Source organism: Zerene cesonia, chromosome 3 (assembly GCF_012273895.1).
Source record: "Zerene cesonia ecotype Mississippi chromosome 3, Zerene_cesonia_1.1, whole genome shotgun sequence".
Taxonomy (NCBI): Eukaryota; Metazoa; Arthropoda; class Insecta; order Lepidoptera; family Pieridae; genus Zerene; species Zerene cesonia.
This window is the reverse complement of record NC_052104.1, coordinates 3,696,589-3,713,888: the sequence shown is the minus strand read 5'-3', so window position 1 is coordinate 3,713,888 and position 17,300 is coordinate 3,696,589. Positions and strand designations below refer to the sequence as shown.

Below are 17,300 nucleotides of genomic sequence, written 5' to 3'. Positions count from 1 at the left end.
AGCAGGTATTATGCATATTTTTTAACTTAAATAGATCGATTGTTTGAAATAGTTTACGAAAATATCATATGTTTACACTAAATATTTTTAAGCGTATTTTTTATTCTGTACTAGCCGAACCGTTGAACTTCGAAACTCTATAGAATATTCTATTGACCTATTTTCTTATTGTTCTTACCCTTTAAACCTTCCTTGGACTATTATGAATCCGTGATAACCAATTTACCAAAATCAGCTATAAGCATAAGTATTCACTATTTCTTAATTTGCTAAATAAGTATTAGACTAGTTATTAGATATGCCTCCCGCCTTCACCTGGGTCACACTAAGGGCATACATTTTTATCTCGTATAAAATATTTCTTTACAATTTTAAATGAGGAAAAATGATGTTTTTTAGGGTTACAAAACGAACACTACTGGTACATTTTGCACGGCGAGTCCGACTCGTACTTGACCGCAACGAAATTTATTCTGAAACATCCGCGACATGATGTTTAATGTTTCTCGCTAATAATTATATAATATTACATATGCACAAAATATAACAAAAATGAATGAACCTTTTTTCGAAAAAGAAAAGAATAGGTAGGTTGTTGAGTGTAAATAGAGATAACGTATTTCATAATTTGCTTACTTGTAACTGGAAAATATGTAATCGATACTATATAAAGTTTTCATTGGAAACAAAGTATGTCAAGGACCATGTATGTGTGGGTATTACATTCAGTCGTTATGTATGAAAAACGATAAAACTGTGTGCTTTTATTTTCATTACCATACGATCGATTGTAATTATAATGTAGGTATGTATAATAATACTTTTTCGATAAGTTTTTGGTTGTTATTGGATATAAACAATGGTATAAGAAGGTTTGGGTATAGGCTGTCAGTTGTTCATATAAAATTATATGTTTTTAGTTTTCCATTACTATGAATTAATTAATTATGACAACTGTTCACCTCAGTTTACAACCGTGGTACATATATAACCTGTGTCACTCAATGAAATTGCAGCTTTTTAATGGTGAAAGAATTTTTGAAATAGGTCCAGCCGTTCACGCATGATGGCGTGACCAAGGGAAATCGGGATCATTTTTATATACATAGATTTAGTACCTATCTAGATATACCTAAGTGAGATTACGCTTACTTCGATTTATTATTGATATAATCAGCCATACCAGTTATATAAAGAAATAATAATCTCCTCCTTTTATTTTAAAAGAACTATTATTAAATTCTTAATATCATAAATAATCTAAAATTATGTTTCACTTTGCGAATTCCGAAGTTTTGTCAATGTCCTTATCGGCAGTCACCATGGTTTCTTTATCCTTTGAATGTTTTGGAGATAATGTGTAGGGACAATAGTTCCTAGAAGAAATAAAATAACTTTTCAATGCCTTAGTATAAATACACAAAACGCATTGGGATATGCATCAGTGCTTCTTCAGGATCAGCTTTGGAAAGAACTGAAATAGACGTAAGTTTAACTTAAAATATCTACTTATTCCTTTTGAAGTTTGCATATAAGTCAAAATACTATTTGTGTTTATAAATTGTTACTAGTCGTGTCTATTTTTAAACCAAAAAATCCTTCATCTTGAATAAACTTTCAGATGTCCAAATTAATAATATTATCGGCATTAGTAGCATCTGTGCTATCAGCCGACATCCATCGCGTTTTGGAAAATCAAGGTCTTCCTGATATTCCTGAAGCCGTAGAAACTCATCCTATTTATAAGAAAGCCCGGTCAGATGATCATCATCCGGTGTATAAAGCTGATAAAACTGAGGCTAAGGAAAAGGTGGAGCCTGGGAGAGGAATGGGAGCAATAGCTAAGCATGATATGTTAGCTGATGAGCCTGCGCCTGGGGTGATGACAGAACCACAAAATAATGTAAGTTCTTATATTAAAGACTAATTCTTTTTTTAACTTCTATAATAATGATATAATTATGATTTCTTTTTAAATTTAAACAAATTATTCGATAATTAAATATGTACTTAACTATAAAATTTAGTTCATAGATTAATATATAATACGTAGGTATAGATAGTATATACAGTCTTTTGGATGTTTTGAATTTCTATCTTACCTATAGATTTATGGTACTTGTTATTGAAACTATTTACTGTTGTAAAATCTAAACACAAGAAACGAATATTACGCTATGCAGGCAAATACCTAAATACAATATATCTAAGTGTGTTTTTATTCTTCACGGGGTGGACTTTTGTGAATGTTTCTACATTAAAATAAATCTCTTGTTCAGGAAAACATTCCAGCTACAAGTTACCCTAATCCAGCCGAAGTAGCTTATCCAGACATTCCGTATGCTCCTGGATACAACTATGGGAATGCCTACGCGGCCCATGGGTATGTAAAGCATATGAATAAAATTTATATTGTGGACGATTAATATTAAATACAAATTTTCTGTTGTTTTTTAAATTTTGAGTATAGAATGAGTAAATTTTTTTTTTCTAGATATGACCTCTATGGAAACAATCTGGGAGATTATTTATTTGAGCCCGATACGTCATCCGTAGGCCTATTGTGGAGTCAAGTACCTGATTCAAGGGTATGATTTGTTTATCTTTTAACTTATACATCAAAATTTTTTGGTTAGTTATTTTTAATTTAAAAATCTCAAGTGACTCGCAGCGCATATATGGGAACCTAGCCATCGATCATTAATAACAACTTTTATTATTTTAGCGATCCAAGACCTATATCCAAGACCTTCTTGTGTGACTTTGAAAAGTCACTATTAAACATTAAATTTGATGAATTTAATTTTTTCAGACTATGGTCAGCTATGTAGGCCGTACCATAAGCTGGGTGTTTAGCAGTATTTTCGTGCTTATGCTCGGTTCTCTATTAACGGTAGGAGTCTGCAGCTACACTAACCTTTGCGCCATTACGTTTAATGGAGTGGGCCCTATCCATGAAGAGATGAGGTCTCTTATTACGCCTGAAAGATTGGAGAAAATCAGCACAGCTGCTGACTTTGTTAAAACGGCCATTAATAAGTACCAGAAGATACAGCAAGTGACTGATAATGTTGGGGCCAGGCGACGTAGATCACTATAAAATATTATATCTTCTATTTTTTTTAATAAAAACCTAATATATTAAAATTACGGTGTCTTTCTTTAACAATTCTTAATGTGGTATCTTATCTAAGTTGAGTTGGAGACTTCATGATGTTTCGATATAAAAAAGGAAACAATGAGCATAAGCATTGTTATCGCACTAATTATTTGAAATTAAAATACTTAATTTTTCATTAAGACTTATAATAAATTAATTGATTCTATAGGGATTACCGCTATATAGTATCCAGCAAAGTCGCTTTTTCTGTCCCTATGTCCCTATGTATGCTTCGGGAAATTCAAACACAAATTATTCTGTTATTATAGACATTATATTATTTACTAGCTTTTCGCCCGCGGCTTCGCCCGCGTAGAATTCGCTTATATCGCGCGACACGGTAAGGAGTATTTTCTTCGCATCAAAAAGTGTGGTTTGTTCTTTCCCACGTTCATCTCCATCTTTATACCAAGTTTCATCAAAATCGGTTTGACAATAACGAACTTTCATACAAACTTTCATCCCCTCTTTCAACCCTTTCTACCCTTTTTTCGCGATAAAAAGTATCCTATGTTCTTTCCCAAGTTCATTTCTATCTTCATATCAAATTTTGTAAAAATCGGTTCAGTGGTTTAGGCGTGAAAGCGTAACAGACAGACAGACAGACAGAGTTACTTTCGCATTTATAATATTAGTAGGGAAGTAGGGATTAGACTGCTATTTTGACAAATTGTAAAAAATATTAACTTTTACCTACCAGCATATGTCATTTAAAATTACGTGTTGAAAAATTTTTTGGTTGACCTTCATAATATCGACCATAGTAGCGTTTATGCAGGTAAATTTTAGTATAATCATGGACGGCATGTTTTCGTTAGTTATCTTCTTTTATATAAAAATCAATTGCTGTTTGTTAGTCTCGCTAAAACTCGAGAATGACTGGCCTGATTTTTATAATCATGCATTTGGGTGCATTCTGAATAGTCCTGGGGAGGTTTAAAAGGTTTAAAGGGTTAACAATATGGAGGCGGGCGAAGCCGCCGGCGGGAAGTTAGTAGATATAGCCTAGTCAGGATAATTTAATCGGGAAAATATATAAATATAGAGATTATATTGACATATGTAATACAGAGATTCCATGCAATTCTCCTTCGTATCGATGAGAAAATGTTATACATTTGGTTTGTAATTGAAATGCGTGACAAATTTATAGATATTATTTGCATTTAAGTGTATAAATGTATAAAGACTTCATACGCATTTATTGCCTACGTGATATCACTTTAGGAGCTATATTCGTTGAAGTGACTCACTTCATCTCACAGCACAGTAAGTGCCCGATGACTAATATACAAACATTTAACCGAATGTGTGCGAACAATTGCCACAAATCAGTCAGTTTGCTTATATTACTCGAATTTACTCATAAATAAAGAGGTAGCTTTTACAATTACATAAAACAATTCCATAAGAAATACTACAAAAGACTGTTGAACTCAAAACTTGCCATACTCAAAAATGCATAATAAATCATAATAATTGGTGCCATATGGTAAACAAACTGAAGTGATAGCTAAAAGGTAAACATGGTTTTTATTGTGACATTAATTCGGTTCATCGCTTGTATACGCCAGGATTAAGAGTGAAGACCTTTTCGTCTGCTCGTCCGATTATCTTGACTTACAGGGTCATTGAATTAAAACGGGCAATGTGTCATTGCCTTATCTTGTAAGTAACGTTGTGCTTCGTTTTTAGTAAATATCGCCGACAGATGCATTTTCGCACTCACTTAGTATCGTTGTTATCAGACGCGCGTCACCAGAGAGCATAGTTAATTGCTCAGATTCGACCGTTATCAAGATTTTATCAGTTCAACACAACACAGTGTTAATTAAGTCACCCATGAGATTAGCTGCATCGAGTAAATATGGGGAACTCAAAGAGCAAGAAAATGAAAATTACTCAAAGCGATACAACGAAGGCCGAGGAATGCCGTGAAAGAATTAATTCCATTAAAACTGAATCTCCGGACGTTAATAGTGCAGCTATTAGAAATAATGACATGGAAATGGGCTCGGAACAAAATGAAGAGAAGAGCAACGATAATGCTAGCAGTGCCTCCACCGTGGAAGTGTTGGACGATAAATAAGTGGAAAAAAATGTGCCTTAAAACCAGTCATTACCAAATAACTTGTGTCATACTCTTTTTATAATTCTTTCTTTTATACAAGTAACATTTACGAGATATCAATGGTTTAATATATTGTGTTTTTCTTTTTGATAGTTTTTTTTTTATTTCGCCGGAAATGGGAAATGTTGTCCTACCGTTTATACGTACGTGCTTTAACATTTATATAAATTATCCGTTGTGGAAAAATCAGAACCTTGAATAAAATTATACTTCTGATCGGATAAATAGGGGGCATTAAAACAATCTACACGGAATATATAATTTAGAAATTTTATGGTGTAACGATGCATTCTGATTTCAATGAAGTGGTAAATAATGAGTATCTTTGTTGTTTAGGTATTTTATAAACTAGTATTAAAATCTAGAATATTCCAAACAACTAATGACCTCATTACTTTCCTTGTACGAATGGAATGGTTTACATGGAATTTTTACGCATTTAGCTATAACGAAAGACGGGAACAATGGTTTCTTAATAATTATTGTACCTACTACCTATATAATATATCTATATACTCAAATGAAAATGAATTCATTTATGTAAACGTATGCAGTTTGCGTATTAAAATGACATTTATAATAATAGTTAATTATTAATCAATCGTTAAAAATAGATGTTATTAATGCAAACTATGTACCTACTACGAACAAGGGTCACGATAGCATCCGTCACGAACGGACTATTCTACCGAGCTATACACGAGTGACGGTTCATGATTATTTTAGAAACATAATTATGACTGGACAATATTTCATGCTCAATCATCGTCACCATGGTGCCCACAACCATAACATTATTAGCTAACATAAAACCGGACAACTCATTAGTTCATCAGTCGTAACGTTAGACGCTTTGCTTTTCCATGATATTAGGTGTGTTATTGTCTGTTAAAATACATATTAAGCTATAAATATTCAACATTGATGTACTTTTTACCACAAAGCGTGTTTTTATTCAACGCTGGGCCAATGTATGGACAAGTCTGTTACCGCAAAAATACAGAATATAGAGTGAGTTTGAGTGGTAGTAGCAGGTCCTTTTATTAATGAAATTTAGATGGATTCATTTTAGAAAATACGCTTTTTTATATATAAGTTAATACGGGCATAGTTAAAATTTTATTTTAGCGTTTAACGGGTACGGAATACGATTTTTTTCTAAAGCGGTTAGATTACCAAATGTTTTCATTGGTGTGGTAGATATTGAAAACTGATCTTTTTATTTAGGTATTCATATTATTTCTATGCTTCAGTATCCATATAATGAGTATGCTCCATAAAATAATATTTATGATGTTTAGGTACATTTCAAAATGTGAAAAAAAACATCTGTATAGTTGATACTTATGACCTACAAAATACAGTTGTCCTAATCCCATGTAAGTAATGAATATTGACAAAATATTTCAGAAATATAAATCAGACAGAAACGTTTTAAATAACTTTTGAAAGAGGGTATTGTTATTGTATCTTCAAGGCAAGGGATTTCTTTAACAATGAAATCCTTATCAGTAATTATGACGGTTTTCTATGTAGCAAATGTTATCAGGTAAGTTTTAACTTTTATTGGGCGTTTGGCATCCTGGTGACTCAATAAAGATAAAATGTGATGGTTACGTTAAGTTATGACAAATCCTAAAAGATTCTGGGCTTATAAATTTTTTATCACTAATCCTTTAGACTAGTTTTGGCCAATCTCACTAAGCGTGTTGTGTACACTAGACGTTGATAAGACTGTTCAAAAATCTTTACAACACGATAATTTTAAAGGGACGCGAACTTTCACAATAACGAAGGAAAATTTTCAGTTGGTGGCGTGTTTTTTTATATAATATTTATTGCACCCTGCACCTAACAGATGCTATTCCATTCAAATTAACATTGATAAAAAATTGTATTCTTATACAATTTTAATTTTGTGTGGCTGTTGCTATCCTAATATGTGTGATAATAGTACCGGTCCTTCATAAGTTTTGTCCTTGCACCTACCTGCTTCACACTGAGAAGGTACTAGTTATACATAATATAGTAATACATATTTGGTACGTATTGAAAAAGAGTATATTAAGTACAGATATAACAACCATTCTTTTCCAGGCTGATAACTTGTATAATGTTACCATAAGCATGGTGACCATCAGTATAGCCTCCATTGGTGGGTGGAACAGAGGTGACTTTGGGAGAAATAAGAATATACTTATCTCAAACATAGTACAAGTTTACAACCTGGATTAGATGATTAACTTTGCATGCGTTGATTTATAAGTATATATAGGGCCAAAGTCGTTTTCAAAGAGTCCTAAACCATGTTCAGATGTAAGAAAATTAAATGTAGAAACCAAAATTGTTGAAAGCCAATATTTATAGTAAAGTTCCATATAAATTATGTTTTTAAAATATAAAGCCTATTATTGAATTATGAGTTCTTTCTCACTTTAATGGGAAGTGTAAAATTAACGGAACATCGCTAGTCGCTACTGTGACTATTATCGGCTATTATAATGATATCAAATATTTAAATAATCCAATTTCATTTTCAGTAACGCCGTAGCAAGATCGAAGGGTGGTAAAATGCCCGGTCAACCAATAAAGCTATATTACCTTCCACCATCACCACCATGCAGAGCGGTGATGATGACCGCGAGGGCTCTAGGGCTAGAACTCGATCTGATACTCACTAACATTATGGAGGGTCAACATAAGACACCTGAATTCACAAAGGTAAAAAGAATTTATAAAGGTAAAAGGTATTTCGTCATCGGGAAATTTATCTGAAATTAATTGACGCCTGCTCTTTGTCATGAGCAATCTCGAATTCCTACTTCTTTTACATTAATGTTAATTTGTGTTTTATTCATTAGTACATATTACTGAAAACGTTTTAATAAATTTCGATGTGTTCCAGTTAAATCCTCAACAAACTATACCAACGATGGATGACAGCGGATTCATTCTCTGGGAAAGGTACTTTTAGAATTTAACATATTTTATACTCAACAAATTTCTGAAAAATACATTGACTTGTTATTTTTGTACATTTATTGTGAAACAAGTATAGTATGGACGTAATTATATTATGTCTTCCTGCTCAATCTATAATATAAGAGTGAATTATTTAATTAATTTATGACAATATATAAAATAATAAAAATAAAGAATAGTAAGGTAAATAATAAGATATGAATTATTTGAAACTATATTCATAAATAATTAAATGCTATATTTATATACACATAAGAAAGGACTGCAATTTGATAACTGAGTTATTTTATTTAGTTATTCTATTAATTACAAAACTGTATCTATGTAAATGACTTACGAGAATTGAGTGTAATATAAAAAAGCTGAATTTAAATAGCACAATTACACGAATCCTAATATAATGACTAAATCTATTGATATATTATAATAACTGATAGACATAGGTGTTATTTTCAAGTCCAATTGGTATGTCACTCCTGTGCAAATAGACATAATGTGTCTATTGTTGTAAAGATTCTATTGTTATGCAAATCATCATAATGTATTGATGAATAATAATATATTTCAACGAGCCTATTATAATCCATACATTTCAGTCGAGCAATTATGGCTTATATGGTAAATGCATATGGTCGAGATGACTCCTTATACCCAAAAAATCCCAGGCAAAGGGCACTTGTTGATCAGCGACTACATTTTGACCTTGGAACTTTGGTTCCAAGATATATTACTTTATATGTAAGTATTTCTAAAGGATATAAAATAATTGCAGCTTATATGATTATTATTTAAAATTTTACCAAATTCCATACATATCCGTTGAGCTGTTTTTGCGTTAACGTGTCACAAACATCCACATTCATAGATTCTTAAAATCTTTCGTGTTTTTACTTTGAGTAGCAATTAGTAGGATAGAATTACGTAATCTGTATCATAATTATCGGAATAGGAAGAAATGTGTTGACGATAGCTCAGGATTCAGACGTTTTATTTGTTGTAAAGAAAATGCACAATAGAATATTAACTACTTAGTCATTTAAATGCAATAATTTGTACCATTAGCTGCATTTTACCATATTAACATGATTAATTTTCAATTATGATATTCATTTCTCATTTGTTGTTGCTTAGTTTTAATAAAATCATGAATTTGTTTTTTTTATTTTAAAATCGTTTACGATATATATTTTCGTGTGATCTGTTCTAATAATAATTTAACTTTCAGGCTCCGATGCTTTTCCATGGAGCGGCCTATAACGACGAAGCAGCAGATAAATTAAATGATGCTCTTAAAATACTAAATATAATCCTAGAGGGCCGAGTCTTTGCTGCCGGTGACAATTTAACTCTTGCAGATATTTCTATAGTGGTGACCATCAGTAATTTAGAGGTACAGAGATAACTAAATGTCTTTTAATTATCTGCATTTACGTTACCAATAAAAATAAACTTATTTTCAGGCTCTCAAATTTGATTATAGTGCGCACGAAAACATAGTAAAATGGTTCGATCGCACAAAAAAAGCTTTAGAACCCTATGGCTATGAAGAAATCGACAAATCTGGAGCACAGCAATTAGCAGCATTTTTGAAGAAATCATAAATTCAACAAAGCATATTGTAAATTGTTTCAGTTGATTCACGAATAAATCATTACACACTACGTTTATTATTTTCCTTATCAACTCGTTAAGAATTTACGTTAAAGTTATTTGGTACCAAGAAGCGCGCCTTAGAGTGCCAGTTTTCTTATTAAAGGTTTACATTATAAAAGCATTAATAAGGTGTTAGGATTATGTCTTCCGGTCTCACGTGAACATCCTGGTGATTTGATTGAGGCAGGCATTCGAATATGGCACAACAATGCGTCGACGCTCGAGTCAGGCCGCGCTGTGCTTCATACCGTCGCACGTTTTCAAAACAAACCTGCCTTTCAATTGTTTCAATCTGAAAAATTCATTACAAAACGATCAAACAGTACGCAATATTCACAAACAACGGGTGATCGAGGCATAGTATCGTGAACACGTCGAAACGGTACAATTTTATAGGAATGTGTGGTCGAAAAATGTTTTTAGTGTTGTGTTACGTCTAGTGATACTGTCATATGGTGCTTGATAATTGCGATGATGCCGTTCTGTGTTAGTATAATTTACCCTATTATTAAATATCAATTATAAATATAATTGGAATTAAAGATTTATTTTATTTTTATGATTCTAATTCGCTCACGTATCTAATCCTAAAAAGAAAATTTAAAGTAAAAATGCATAATTGTTGTTGCATATTTTAAAGATGTTTATATAGTTATTATACAGATAAATGAATTAATTGATATTTTACCCTGTTAGATTTCTACTCTAAAATAATTATAAAAATTTGGGTACATCACTTATTACGGATTAGATGACACATTCGGTTTGGTCATTGATACACCTATGTAATTCAATTGTACAATAACTGATGTAAAATCATAATATAGGATGTCTGCAGAACAGAGGACACAGTGATTATTTAATAAGCACGCTAGATCTATTTGTCTCTCTTTGTTATCATGCAACCATGAATCCATAAATTACTATCTTAGAATGGACGATGTGACATTTCATATTTTGTATTTTTTTATTAAGTGTCTAATAAAATTTGCAAAGATTTAGCTTTATAGAAATGTTTATGAGTACCTGGTAAAAATAAATTATGTTGTAATTTGTTATTTTTTTTTTCAGAAAACTTTTTGTTTTTCAACAATGATAGCAATAACGATAGCTCTACAATTTCCTGGGAATCCTAATTCAGAAATGTCGGCGGATGAAAGAAATATGTCTAGAATAAATAAAACAATCGATCAATCTGATGAAAGTGGCCACGAAATTGAAATAGATGGAGACGAAACGAGAGACAAAAAATTTTTAGACTTCGCTATGAAAACTGTTTTAGACCCAGATACGATAATTATAAAAAATGACGATGTAATAGAAAATTTTAAAATTCAAACAGAAGAGATAGATAAGGAAAATGCTACATTAGAAACTTTTATGGATGAAATGGATAAATTAAGTCTTGATGTGTGCAAAACATCTCAAGAAGCATTGTGGGCGTATGTTACGGATACCAATAATGAATTTAAGAAAAATAAAATGGTAAATCGCTTAATAAGTTTAGTTATATGTGAAATTCTAAGACCGTGTGTATATCTTCAATACTTGGTTAAACTGATTTTTAATACCTTCTCTATTATCATCTGCGTAATGTTCGAATTAATATATTAATAATAGATATTAGAGTTACAAATTATGGTGTACTAGCTTTCCGCCCGCAGCTTCGCCCTCGTAGAATTCGGTTATATCGCGCGACATGGTAAAGAGTAGCCTATAGTCTTTCCCAAGGTGTAGACTTAAAATTGAACCTTCTAAAAAGTATGTTATGTCCTCTCCCAAGTTTAGCTCCATCTTCATACCAAATTTCATCAAAATCGCTTTGACAATAAACTTTCATTTTCAATTTCTACCCCTTTTACACATTTTTCGCGTTATAAAGTATCCTATGTTCTTTCCCAAATTCAATTCTATCTTCATAAGTAGTCATAAAATTTTATATTTCGACTTTTTTTCGACGAAAATTTTAATATATTTCGACTACATTAGTAAGTTAGTTAACTATGAATTGGAACTGGTAAAGACGGTAATTAGTTAACATTTTCATTAAAATTCAAATTAGTCATTGTAATGTTTTTATTACATTTAAATAGAAGCGTTTCGTATTTATTTATAGGTAAGTATAGCTGCCGAGGAAGACGAAATTAAGAAGCAGTATTGGACGATAATAAAACGGAAGTATTTAATCGAAGCGCAGGATACTAACGATCTAAGGCTTAAGAGAAAACTTAGAATTATCAAAGAAAGGGGAACAAATGTTCAAATGCCTCAAAGTAAAGTAAGCACCTTCTATAAATTTAATTATAGTTTGGATTATTCAGATGTTATTAAAAAATCGCTATTTATTATTAAATTATTTATAGCAACGTGAAGAAATAGATACTATGCAACGCATATGGAGTCGAGTGACAGTTTGTGCGTATAATGCTACTGTTTGTAATACTGAAGAAACTTCACAAACCATGAATGGTACCTACTGTTATTAATATTTAATGTTTTATTAAAATAATTTACTGTAATAAGATGATTAGTATTGCACTTCAAAATTAATAATAAAATCAATAAAAGCATATTTGATATTGATACTATTAATATTTCAGATAGTGTTTTACAAGCTCATTCAATAATTTCAGATGTCATATCTATATTTAAGTCCAGCAATGACTCTAAAGAACTAAAATATTACTGGAAAGCATATAGAGATGCTACGGGGAAGAAAGTGAGACCAATATTCAAAGATTACGTTGATCGAATGAATACTGTAGCAGAATCAGAGAATTTTCGAGACGCTGGTGAAATGTGGAGATACAATTTCGAAGATGACGACTTTATTAATACTGTTGTGGAACTGTGGAAAGAAGTCAAACCTCTTTATGATTTACTCCATCGTTACGTCAGGGTCAAATTAAAATCTGTTTATAGCGATGATTTACAAAATGATAACAGATTAATTCCTGCACATATTTTAGGTAAAAAGACATACAAGCTTATTTGTATCAAGCTGATATATTTATCTATTGTGCTATTATTTTGAAGATTTTTCAAAGTTGAGCTTGTTGGTTACCTTAACATATTGTTTATCTTTTCTTTATAAGATTTCTACAAAGACGCCTGGTAAAAGTGAACAGGCAAATGTGTTTCTAGATTATAATTTCTTGTTACAGGAAATTTGTGGGCTCAAGAATGGCAGGCGATATATCCGTTGGTTGCATTATATCCTGATGTAGAACGAGCACAAATAGCAAGGAATCACAGCGTTTCTGCTAAAAAATTATTTGACACCGTGGACAACTTTCACCGATCCATAGGATTTGAGAGCGCTAGTGATTCTTATCAAGATATTAAGGAAATACCAACAACGGCCAACTGTCTTCCATCAAGCCATGATATGTGTGATGGTATAAATTATAAGTAAGTAGAGTTCATTTATCATCAACTAATATTGTAAGTCATATTTGCATGATAATTGGTGAGATAGAATGCTTGTTGCTAAGAAATTTAGTGTAACTTTTGAGGCGATATCTTTTTATAGCATTTATCTCAAAGCTTATAAATCCAAGTTACATTTTTGTATCATTACTTGAGGATTTATAATTTCTAGAACATGAAATACGAGTATATAATAACATAGCAACAGCGTAAGCTTTTTCAATTTACTTCAAGGCAATATGGGGAGAAATGATAATCGTTTGTATTACAGAATAAAATGGTGTGGAGAGAAAGTAACAGACGTAACAGTTGGTTTGTCACGAGCGGCAAGGTTATTAGGTCACGTGCAATATTTTCGACATTACAGAGACCTACAGCCATTATTTAGAGATGGGCCTAATCCAGGTACAACATTTTTTTGATCTCATTTGTAATTGAAAGTCTCAATATAACACATACTTTTATGAGGTATGTACTAGACCTTAGACTTTGTACAGGTTTACAAAATGAGACTTGCAAATCTGTTCCTTGATGAAAAGTATAATATTATGAATTATACAATAACTTAGCACAAAAAACAAATAAAGCATGAATTTTATTTTAGGTATTGTCTCATTGAAGGTCTAAATGGAATGTCAATTTAGTTTTGCCTTCAATATTTATCAGTATTTATTATTACAACGATGATTACCAGAATACATGTTCATCAAAATACTAATACAACAACAATAAAGTCTGAAATTGTAATAAATATCTGAATTTTAAATAATAGAATGAGGTTGAGCTGAAACCTAAATAATTTAACTTTAAATAAAAAAGTGTTCTGAACTTTACGCAAATCTGCAGTTTCCTAAAACACGCTGTTTCTATATTGTTGATTTATTAATGGGCATTTTTATAGCTAGACTTGATTGTTTAATTTGATAATTGTTAAATACTATAGCAATATGATCTAAGTACTTAGACCAGGTTAGGTACGTTAGTGCTATGATTGATGAAGGTTATAAAGTTTTTTGTTTTCATATATATACGATTTATATTAATTATTATTTCCTTATTCCAGTTTTGCGTAAATTCATGTAAGACCTTGCAATCAGGATATTATAGCTAAAATTATCTATAATTCTTTATCCATCATCCAGATGCTTCAAATAATCAACGGGCCTCAACTCTCAACTCTTGTTTTATAATTCCTTTAAATAATTACCTTTCAAAACATACTTCTAAGTACGGTTAGGTTTTGCGGTTTGCAGCTCAGCAATTATAAAACCGAGGGCACTAAAATTTAATCACAGCATTTCAATTATGTAACAGCGTTTCACGATGCCATATCTGACATTGTTGCGGTGCAGTTGACCTCTCCCCACCAAATGAGGACCTTGGAGTTTGTTGAGATGGATGAATGTCCTGAGGCAACCATGAACCATCTGCTATGGCTCGCATTGGAGAAGCTTCCATTGATGGGATATGCCTTTGTTCTGGATAAATGGCGGTGGGACGTGTTTGCGAATAGCAGTATGGAAAATTTAAATGAACATTGGTGGAACCTCAGGTAACGTGTTTTTCAATTCAACGATAAATGTTTCTTGTACTTGTTTTGTATTGTCATGCTGTCTGTATAGTGTATACCTATAATATAAATAAATTAAGTTAGGGCGACGTCAACCTCCACTCAATTGTTGGAGTCCGTTCTTTCATACACGCTATTGGATTGACGGAAATCCAATGATTATGACTTTTACTTTACTATAGAGATAGATACTATTATAAAGGCTTTAAATTCGTAGCGTATCTATGTTTTTTCCTTCACAATAAGTTTTACAACAAAACTTGTAGGTACTAGGTACTTTATTGTTCGACTATAAAAAATGTAATTAAACTTTTTATGACTAACGTAGGTATTTTAAAAGCAATCGATTTATAGATTGGTAATATTTGTCTATATCAATGTTCAGTGTTCGTAATATTTAGTATTACCGTACGTTGTTTACGAATTGTGTTTATTTCGAAATCCACATTCCTCGATATCATGAGTTCACATCATTTCGTGGTGGTTATAAACACAAATGCTATTATTGAAATATTGTAATCATAATCTTTATACCTACTTGATTTTACGCAGATATCTAGGAACTGCAATTATTTCCAGTGTGTAATTATGCGTATGTAATGAGACCTTAATTACTTTTGTCAAGATGTTGTAAGTTTTAATGAGTAATTGTGTGTGAAGTCCTGTGTCCCCTAGTGGGGTGGGGGGGGGGGGTATGGGGCAGATGATATTCATGTTTCACTGATCGATTTTCTTTATGGATAAGTAGTTGATCAGCTTTCGGAGTTCTATCAGACCGAGACACTTTTTTTTGTGCGTCCCCACCGGGTATCGAACCTAGAATCCGTCGGTTCTAAGCTCACGCAGTAACAAGCTATAAACAGGCGCTGTAACAAGGAGGCGTTATAAGTTTTAAGTTTTAATGAGGAGCTAACTACAATATTTTAATATTATACTAGATACGCCCCGCGGTTTCTGTCGCGGTAAGTCTGTATCCCGTAGGTACATCGGAATAAAAATTGCCTATGTGTTATTCCAGTTGTCCAGCTATCTACTTACCAAATTTCATTGCAATGGGTTGAGTAGTTTTTGCGTGAAAGTGTAACAAACATACACATACACGTACATCCATCCTCACAAACATTCACATTTATAATATTAGAAGGATAGGATTGGACGTTCTGAAAACACTGTAAGTTATGCATACCACGATTAGGACTGACCTTTTTGCCCTCTACGTTCTTGCTTTGTATCTTAAAAGCAAAAGTTGTATCTTAGCTGTAGGTAATATTATTAACCAGTCCATGACTTTTTTTAGTTTGAATGTAAACTTTGTTTTCAACATATCTAACAAATATAGAAAGGATTTGTAACAGATTTATTTTATATTACTTTTTCCTGATGGCTTTACATGTAAGAATTTCAATTATTTTCAAGTATTTATAAACATTCAGTTGAATGTTTCTAGGATAGCGGAGACAATGATATCCCCACCAGTTCCCCGAAACGAGAGTGACCTGGATCCAGCTTCGAAGTACCACGTTGTATCACATGTTCAGTATATGACGTATGTTTGTATATTCATTCCTTAAAAACGATAAATTTCTTTAAATTATTTTAAAGAAAAAATAGGCATTAGGCTAGGAGTCAAATATGAAAAAAAGTATTAAAAAAAACAAATTTCGTTCCAAATTATCATACCTACTGAAAATTATGCCTACCTTTAATTTTTTCCCTCTAGTAAAATGCCCCATGCCCATTATGCGAATAATAAAAATACACATATGTCAGAATTTTTAAAGCAGTCAGTCTTTTGAAACGTACTGTATAAATCTAGAATCATCCTAGAATCCAGCTAGAAGCTCCAAGGAAATACATAAGCTTAATAGGGAACATCTATCAAAATCGGTTCAGATATTTTGAAATAGAAGCAGAACACACATCGTTCCATATAAGCACATGTATCTTATCAACAGAATTTAGTAGACATTGAATAGAACTGAATTAAAGTGAAACTCCATATAAACCATTGTACACACAGGTACCTCGTTTCGCATATCTTAGAGTTTCAAATTCTACGAGCCATATGCAAAAGAGTGAACCACACAGGACCACTGCACGAATGCTCTATACACGGTGAAAAGGAAGCAGGAAAACTGCTCAGGTAAGTCATTGTAATTTTAGTAGTGTACATCCGTGTTAAGATGGCATAGCTGAAGGTAATTCGTAGACCTTTTGCAGACCATATTGAAATTGAGATTTAGATTGAATTAGAAATTAATGTTGTAATATAATTTTGTTTACAAACATGAAAATATAGATAATAAAATATAGTTTAAAAAAACTAAAAAACACGCTTTTCAAGCACATCAAACTAAAAACTATAAAATAATTTT

At 31.9% G+C, this 17,300-nt stretch overlaps 3 protein-coding genes across 3 annotated transcripts in view; all 3 read left to right on the top strand.

Moving 5' to 3' along the window:
- Positions 1-1,178: 1,178 nt before the first annotated feature.
- LOC119839151 lies at positions 1,179-3,100 on the top strand. The gene is made up of 5 exons (XM_038365357.1): positions 1,179-1,485; positions 1,622-1,903; positions 2,280-2,383; positions 2,495-2,588; positions 2,813-3,100. The coding sequence occupies exons 2-5, from the start codon at positions 1,622-1,624 to the stop codon at positions 3,098-3,100; spliced, it is 768 nt and encodes a 255-aa protein (XP_038221285.1). The 5' UTR covers positions 1,179-1,485.
- A 4,692-nt stretch (positions 3,101-7,792) lies between these two features.
- LOC119838619 (glutathione S-transferase 1-like) lies at positions 7,793-9,924 on the top strand. The gene is made up of 5 exons (XM_038364627.1): positions 7,793-8,012; positions 8,197-8,255; positions 8,870-9,011; positions 9,499-9,663; positions 9,734-9,924. Exons 1-5 carry the CDS (start codon positions 7,863-7,865, stop codon positions 9,872-9,874), a joined length of 657 nt encoding a protein of 218 aa, XP_038220555.1. The 5' UTR covers positions 7,793-7,862; the 3' UTR covers positions 9,875-9,924.
- A 208-nt stretch (positions 9,925-10,132) lies between these two features.
- LOC119837439 (angiotensin-converting enzyme-like) overlaps positions 10,133-17,300 on the top strand; it is a 10,074-nt gene continuing 2,906 nt past the window's right edge. The window contains exons 1-10 of the mRNA XM_038363023.1: positions 10,133-10,412; positions 10,998-11,411; positions 12,043-12,204; positions 12,290-12,395; positions 12,560-12,895; positions 13,091-13,337; positions 13,627-13,760; positions 14,670-14,907; positions 16,373-16,471; positions 16,946-17,068. Of these exons, the coding sequence (XP_038218951.1) occupies positions 10,398-10,412; positions 10,998-11,411; positions 12,043-12,204; positions 12,290-12,395; positions 12,560-12,895; positions 13,091-13,337; positions 13,627-13,760; positions 14,670-14,907; positions 16,373-16,471; positions 16,946-17,068 (1,874 nt within the window). The 5' untranslated portion in view covers positions 10,133-10,397. The remainder of the gene's footprint in view (positions 10,413-10,997; positions 11,412-12,042; positions 12,205-12,289; positions 12,396-12,559; positions 12,896-13,090; positions 13,338-13,626; positions 13,761-14,669; positions 14,908-16,372; positions 16,472-16,945; positions 17,069-17,300) is intronic.

What these genes read in the sequence shown, in the direction of transcription:
- LOC119839151 (XM_038365357.1), top strand. Translation starts at nt 1,622, where the DNA reads ATGTCCAAATTAATAATATTATCGGCATTAGTAGCATCTGTGCTATCA. An exon ending in TGACAGAACCACAAAATAAT is followed by an intron (nt 1,904 to 2,279) that starts GTAAGTTCTTAT and finishes TCTCTTGTTCAG; the next exon opens with GAAAACATTCCAGCTACAAG. An exon ending in GTCAAGTACCTGATTCAAGG is followed by an intron (nt 2,589 to 2,812) that starts GTATGATTTGTT and finishes TAATTTTTTCAG; the next exon opens with ACTATGGTCAGCTATGTAGG.
- LOC119838619 (XM_038364627.1), top strand. Translation starts at nt 7,863, where the DNA reads ATGCCCGGTCAACCAATAAAGCTATATTACCTTCCACCATCACCACCA. An exon ending in GGATTCATTCTCTGGGAAAG is followed by an intron (nt 8,256 to 8,869) that starts GTACTTTTAGAA and finishes CATACATTTCAG; the next exon opens with TCGAGCAATTATGGCTTATA. An exon ending in CAAGATATATTACTTTATAT is followed by an intron (nt 9,012 to 9,498) that starts GTAAGTATTTCT and finishes TTTAACTTTCAG; the next exon opens with GCTCCGATGCTTTTCCATGG.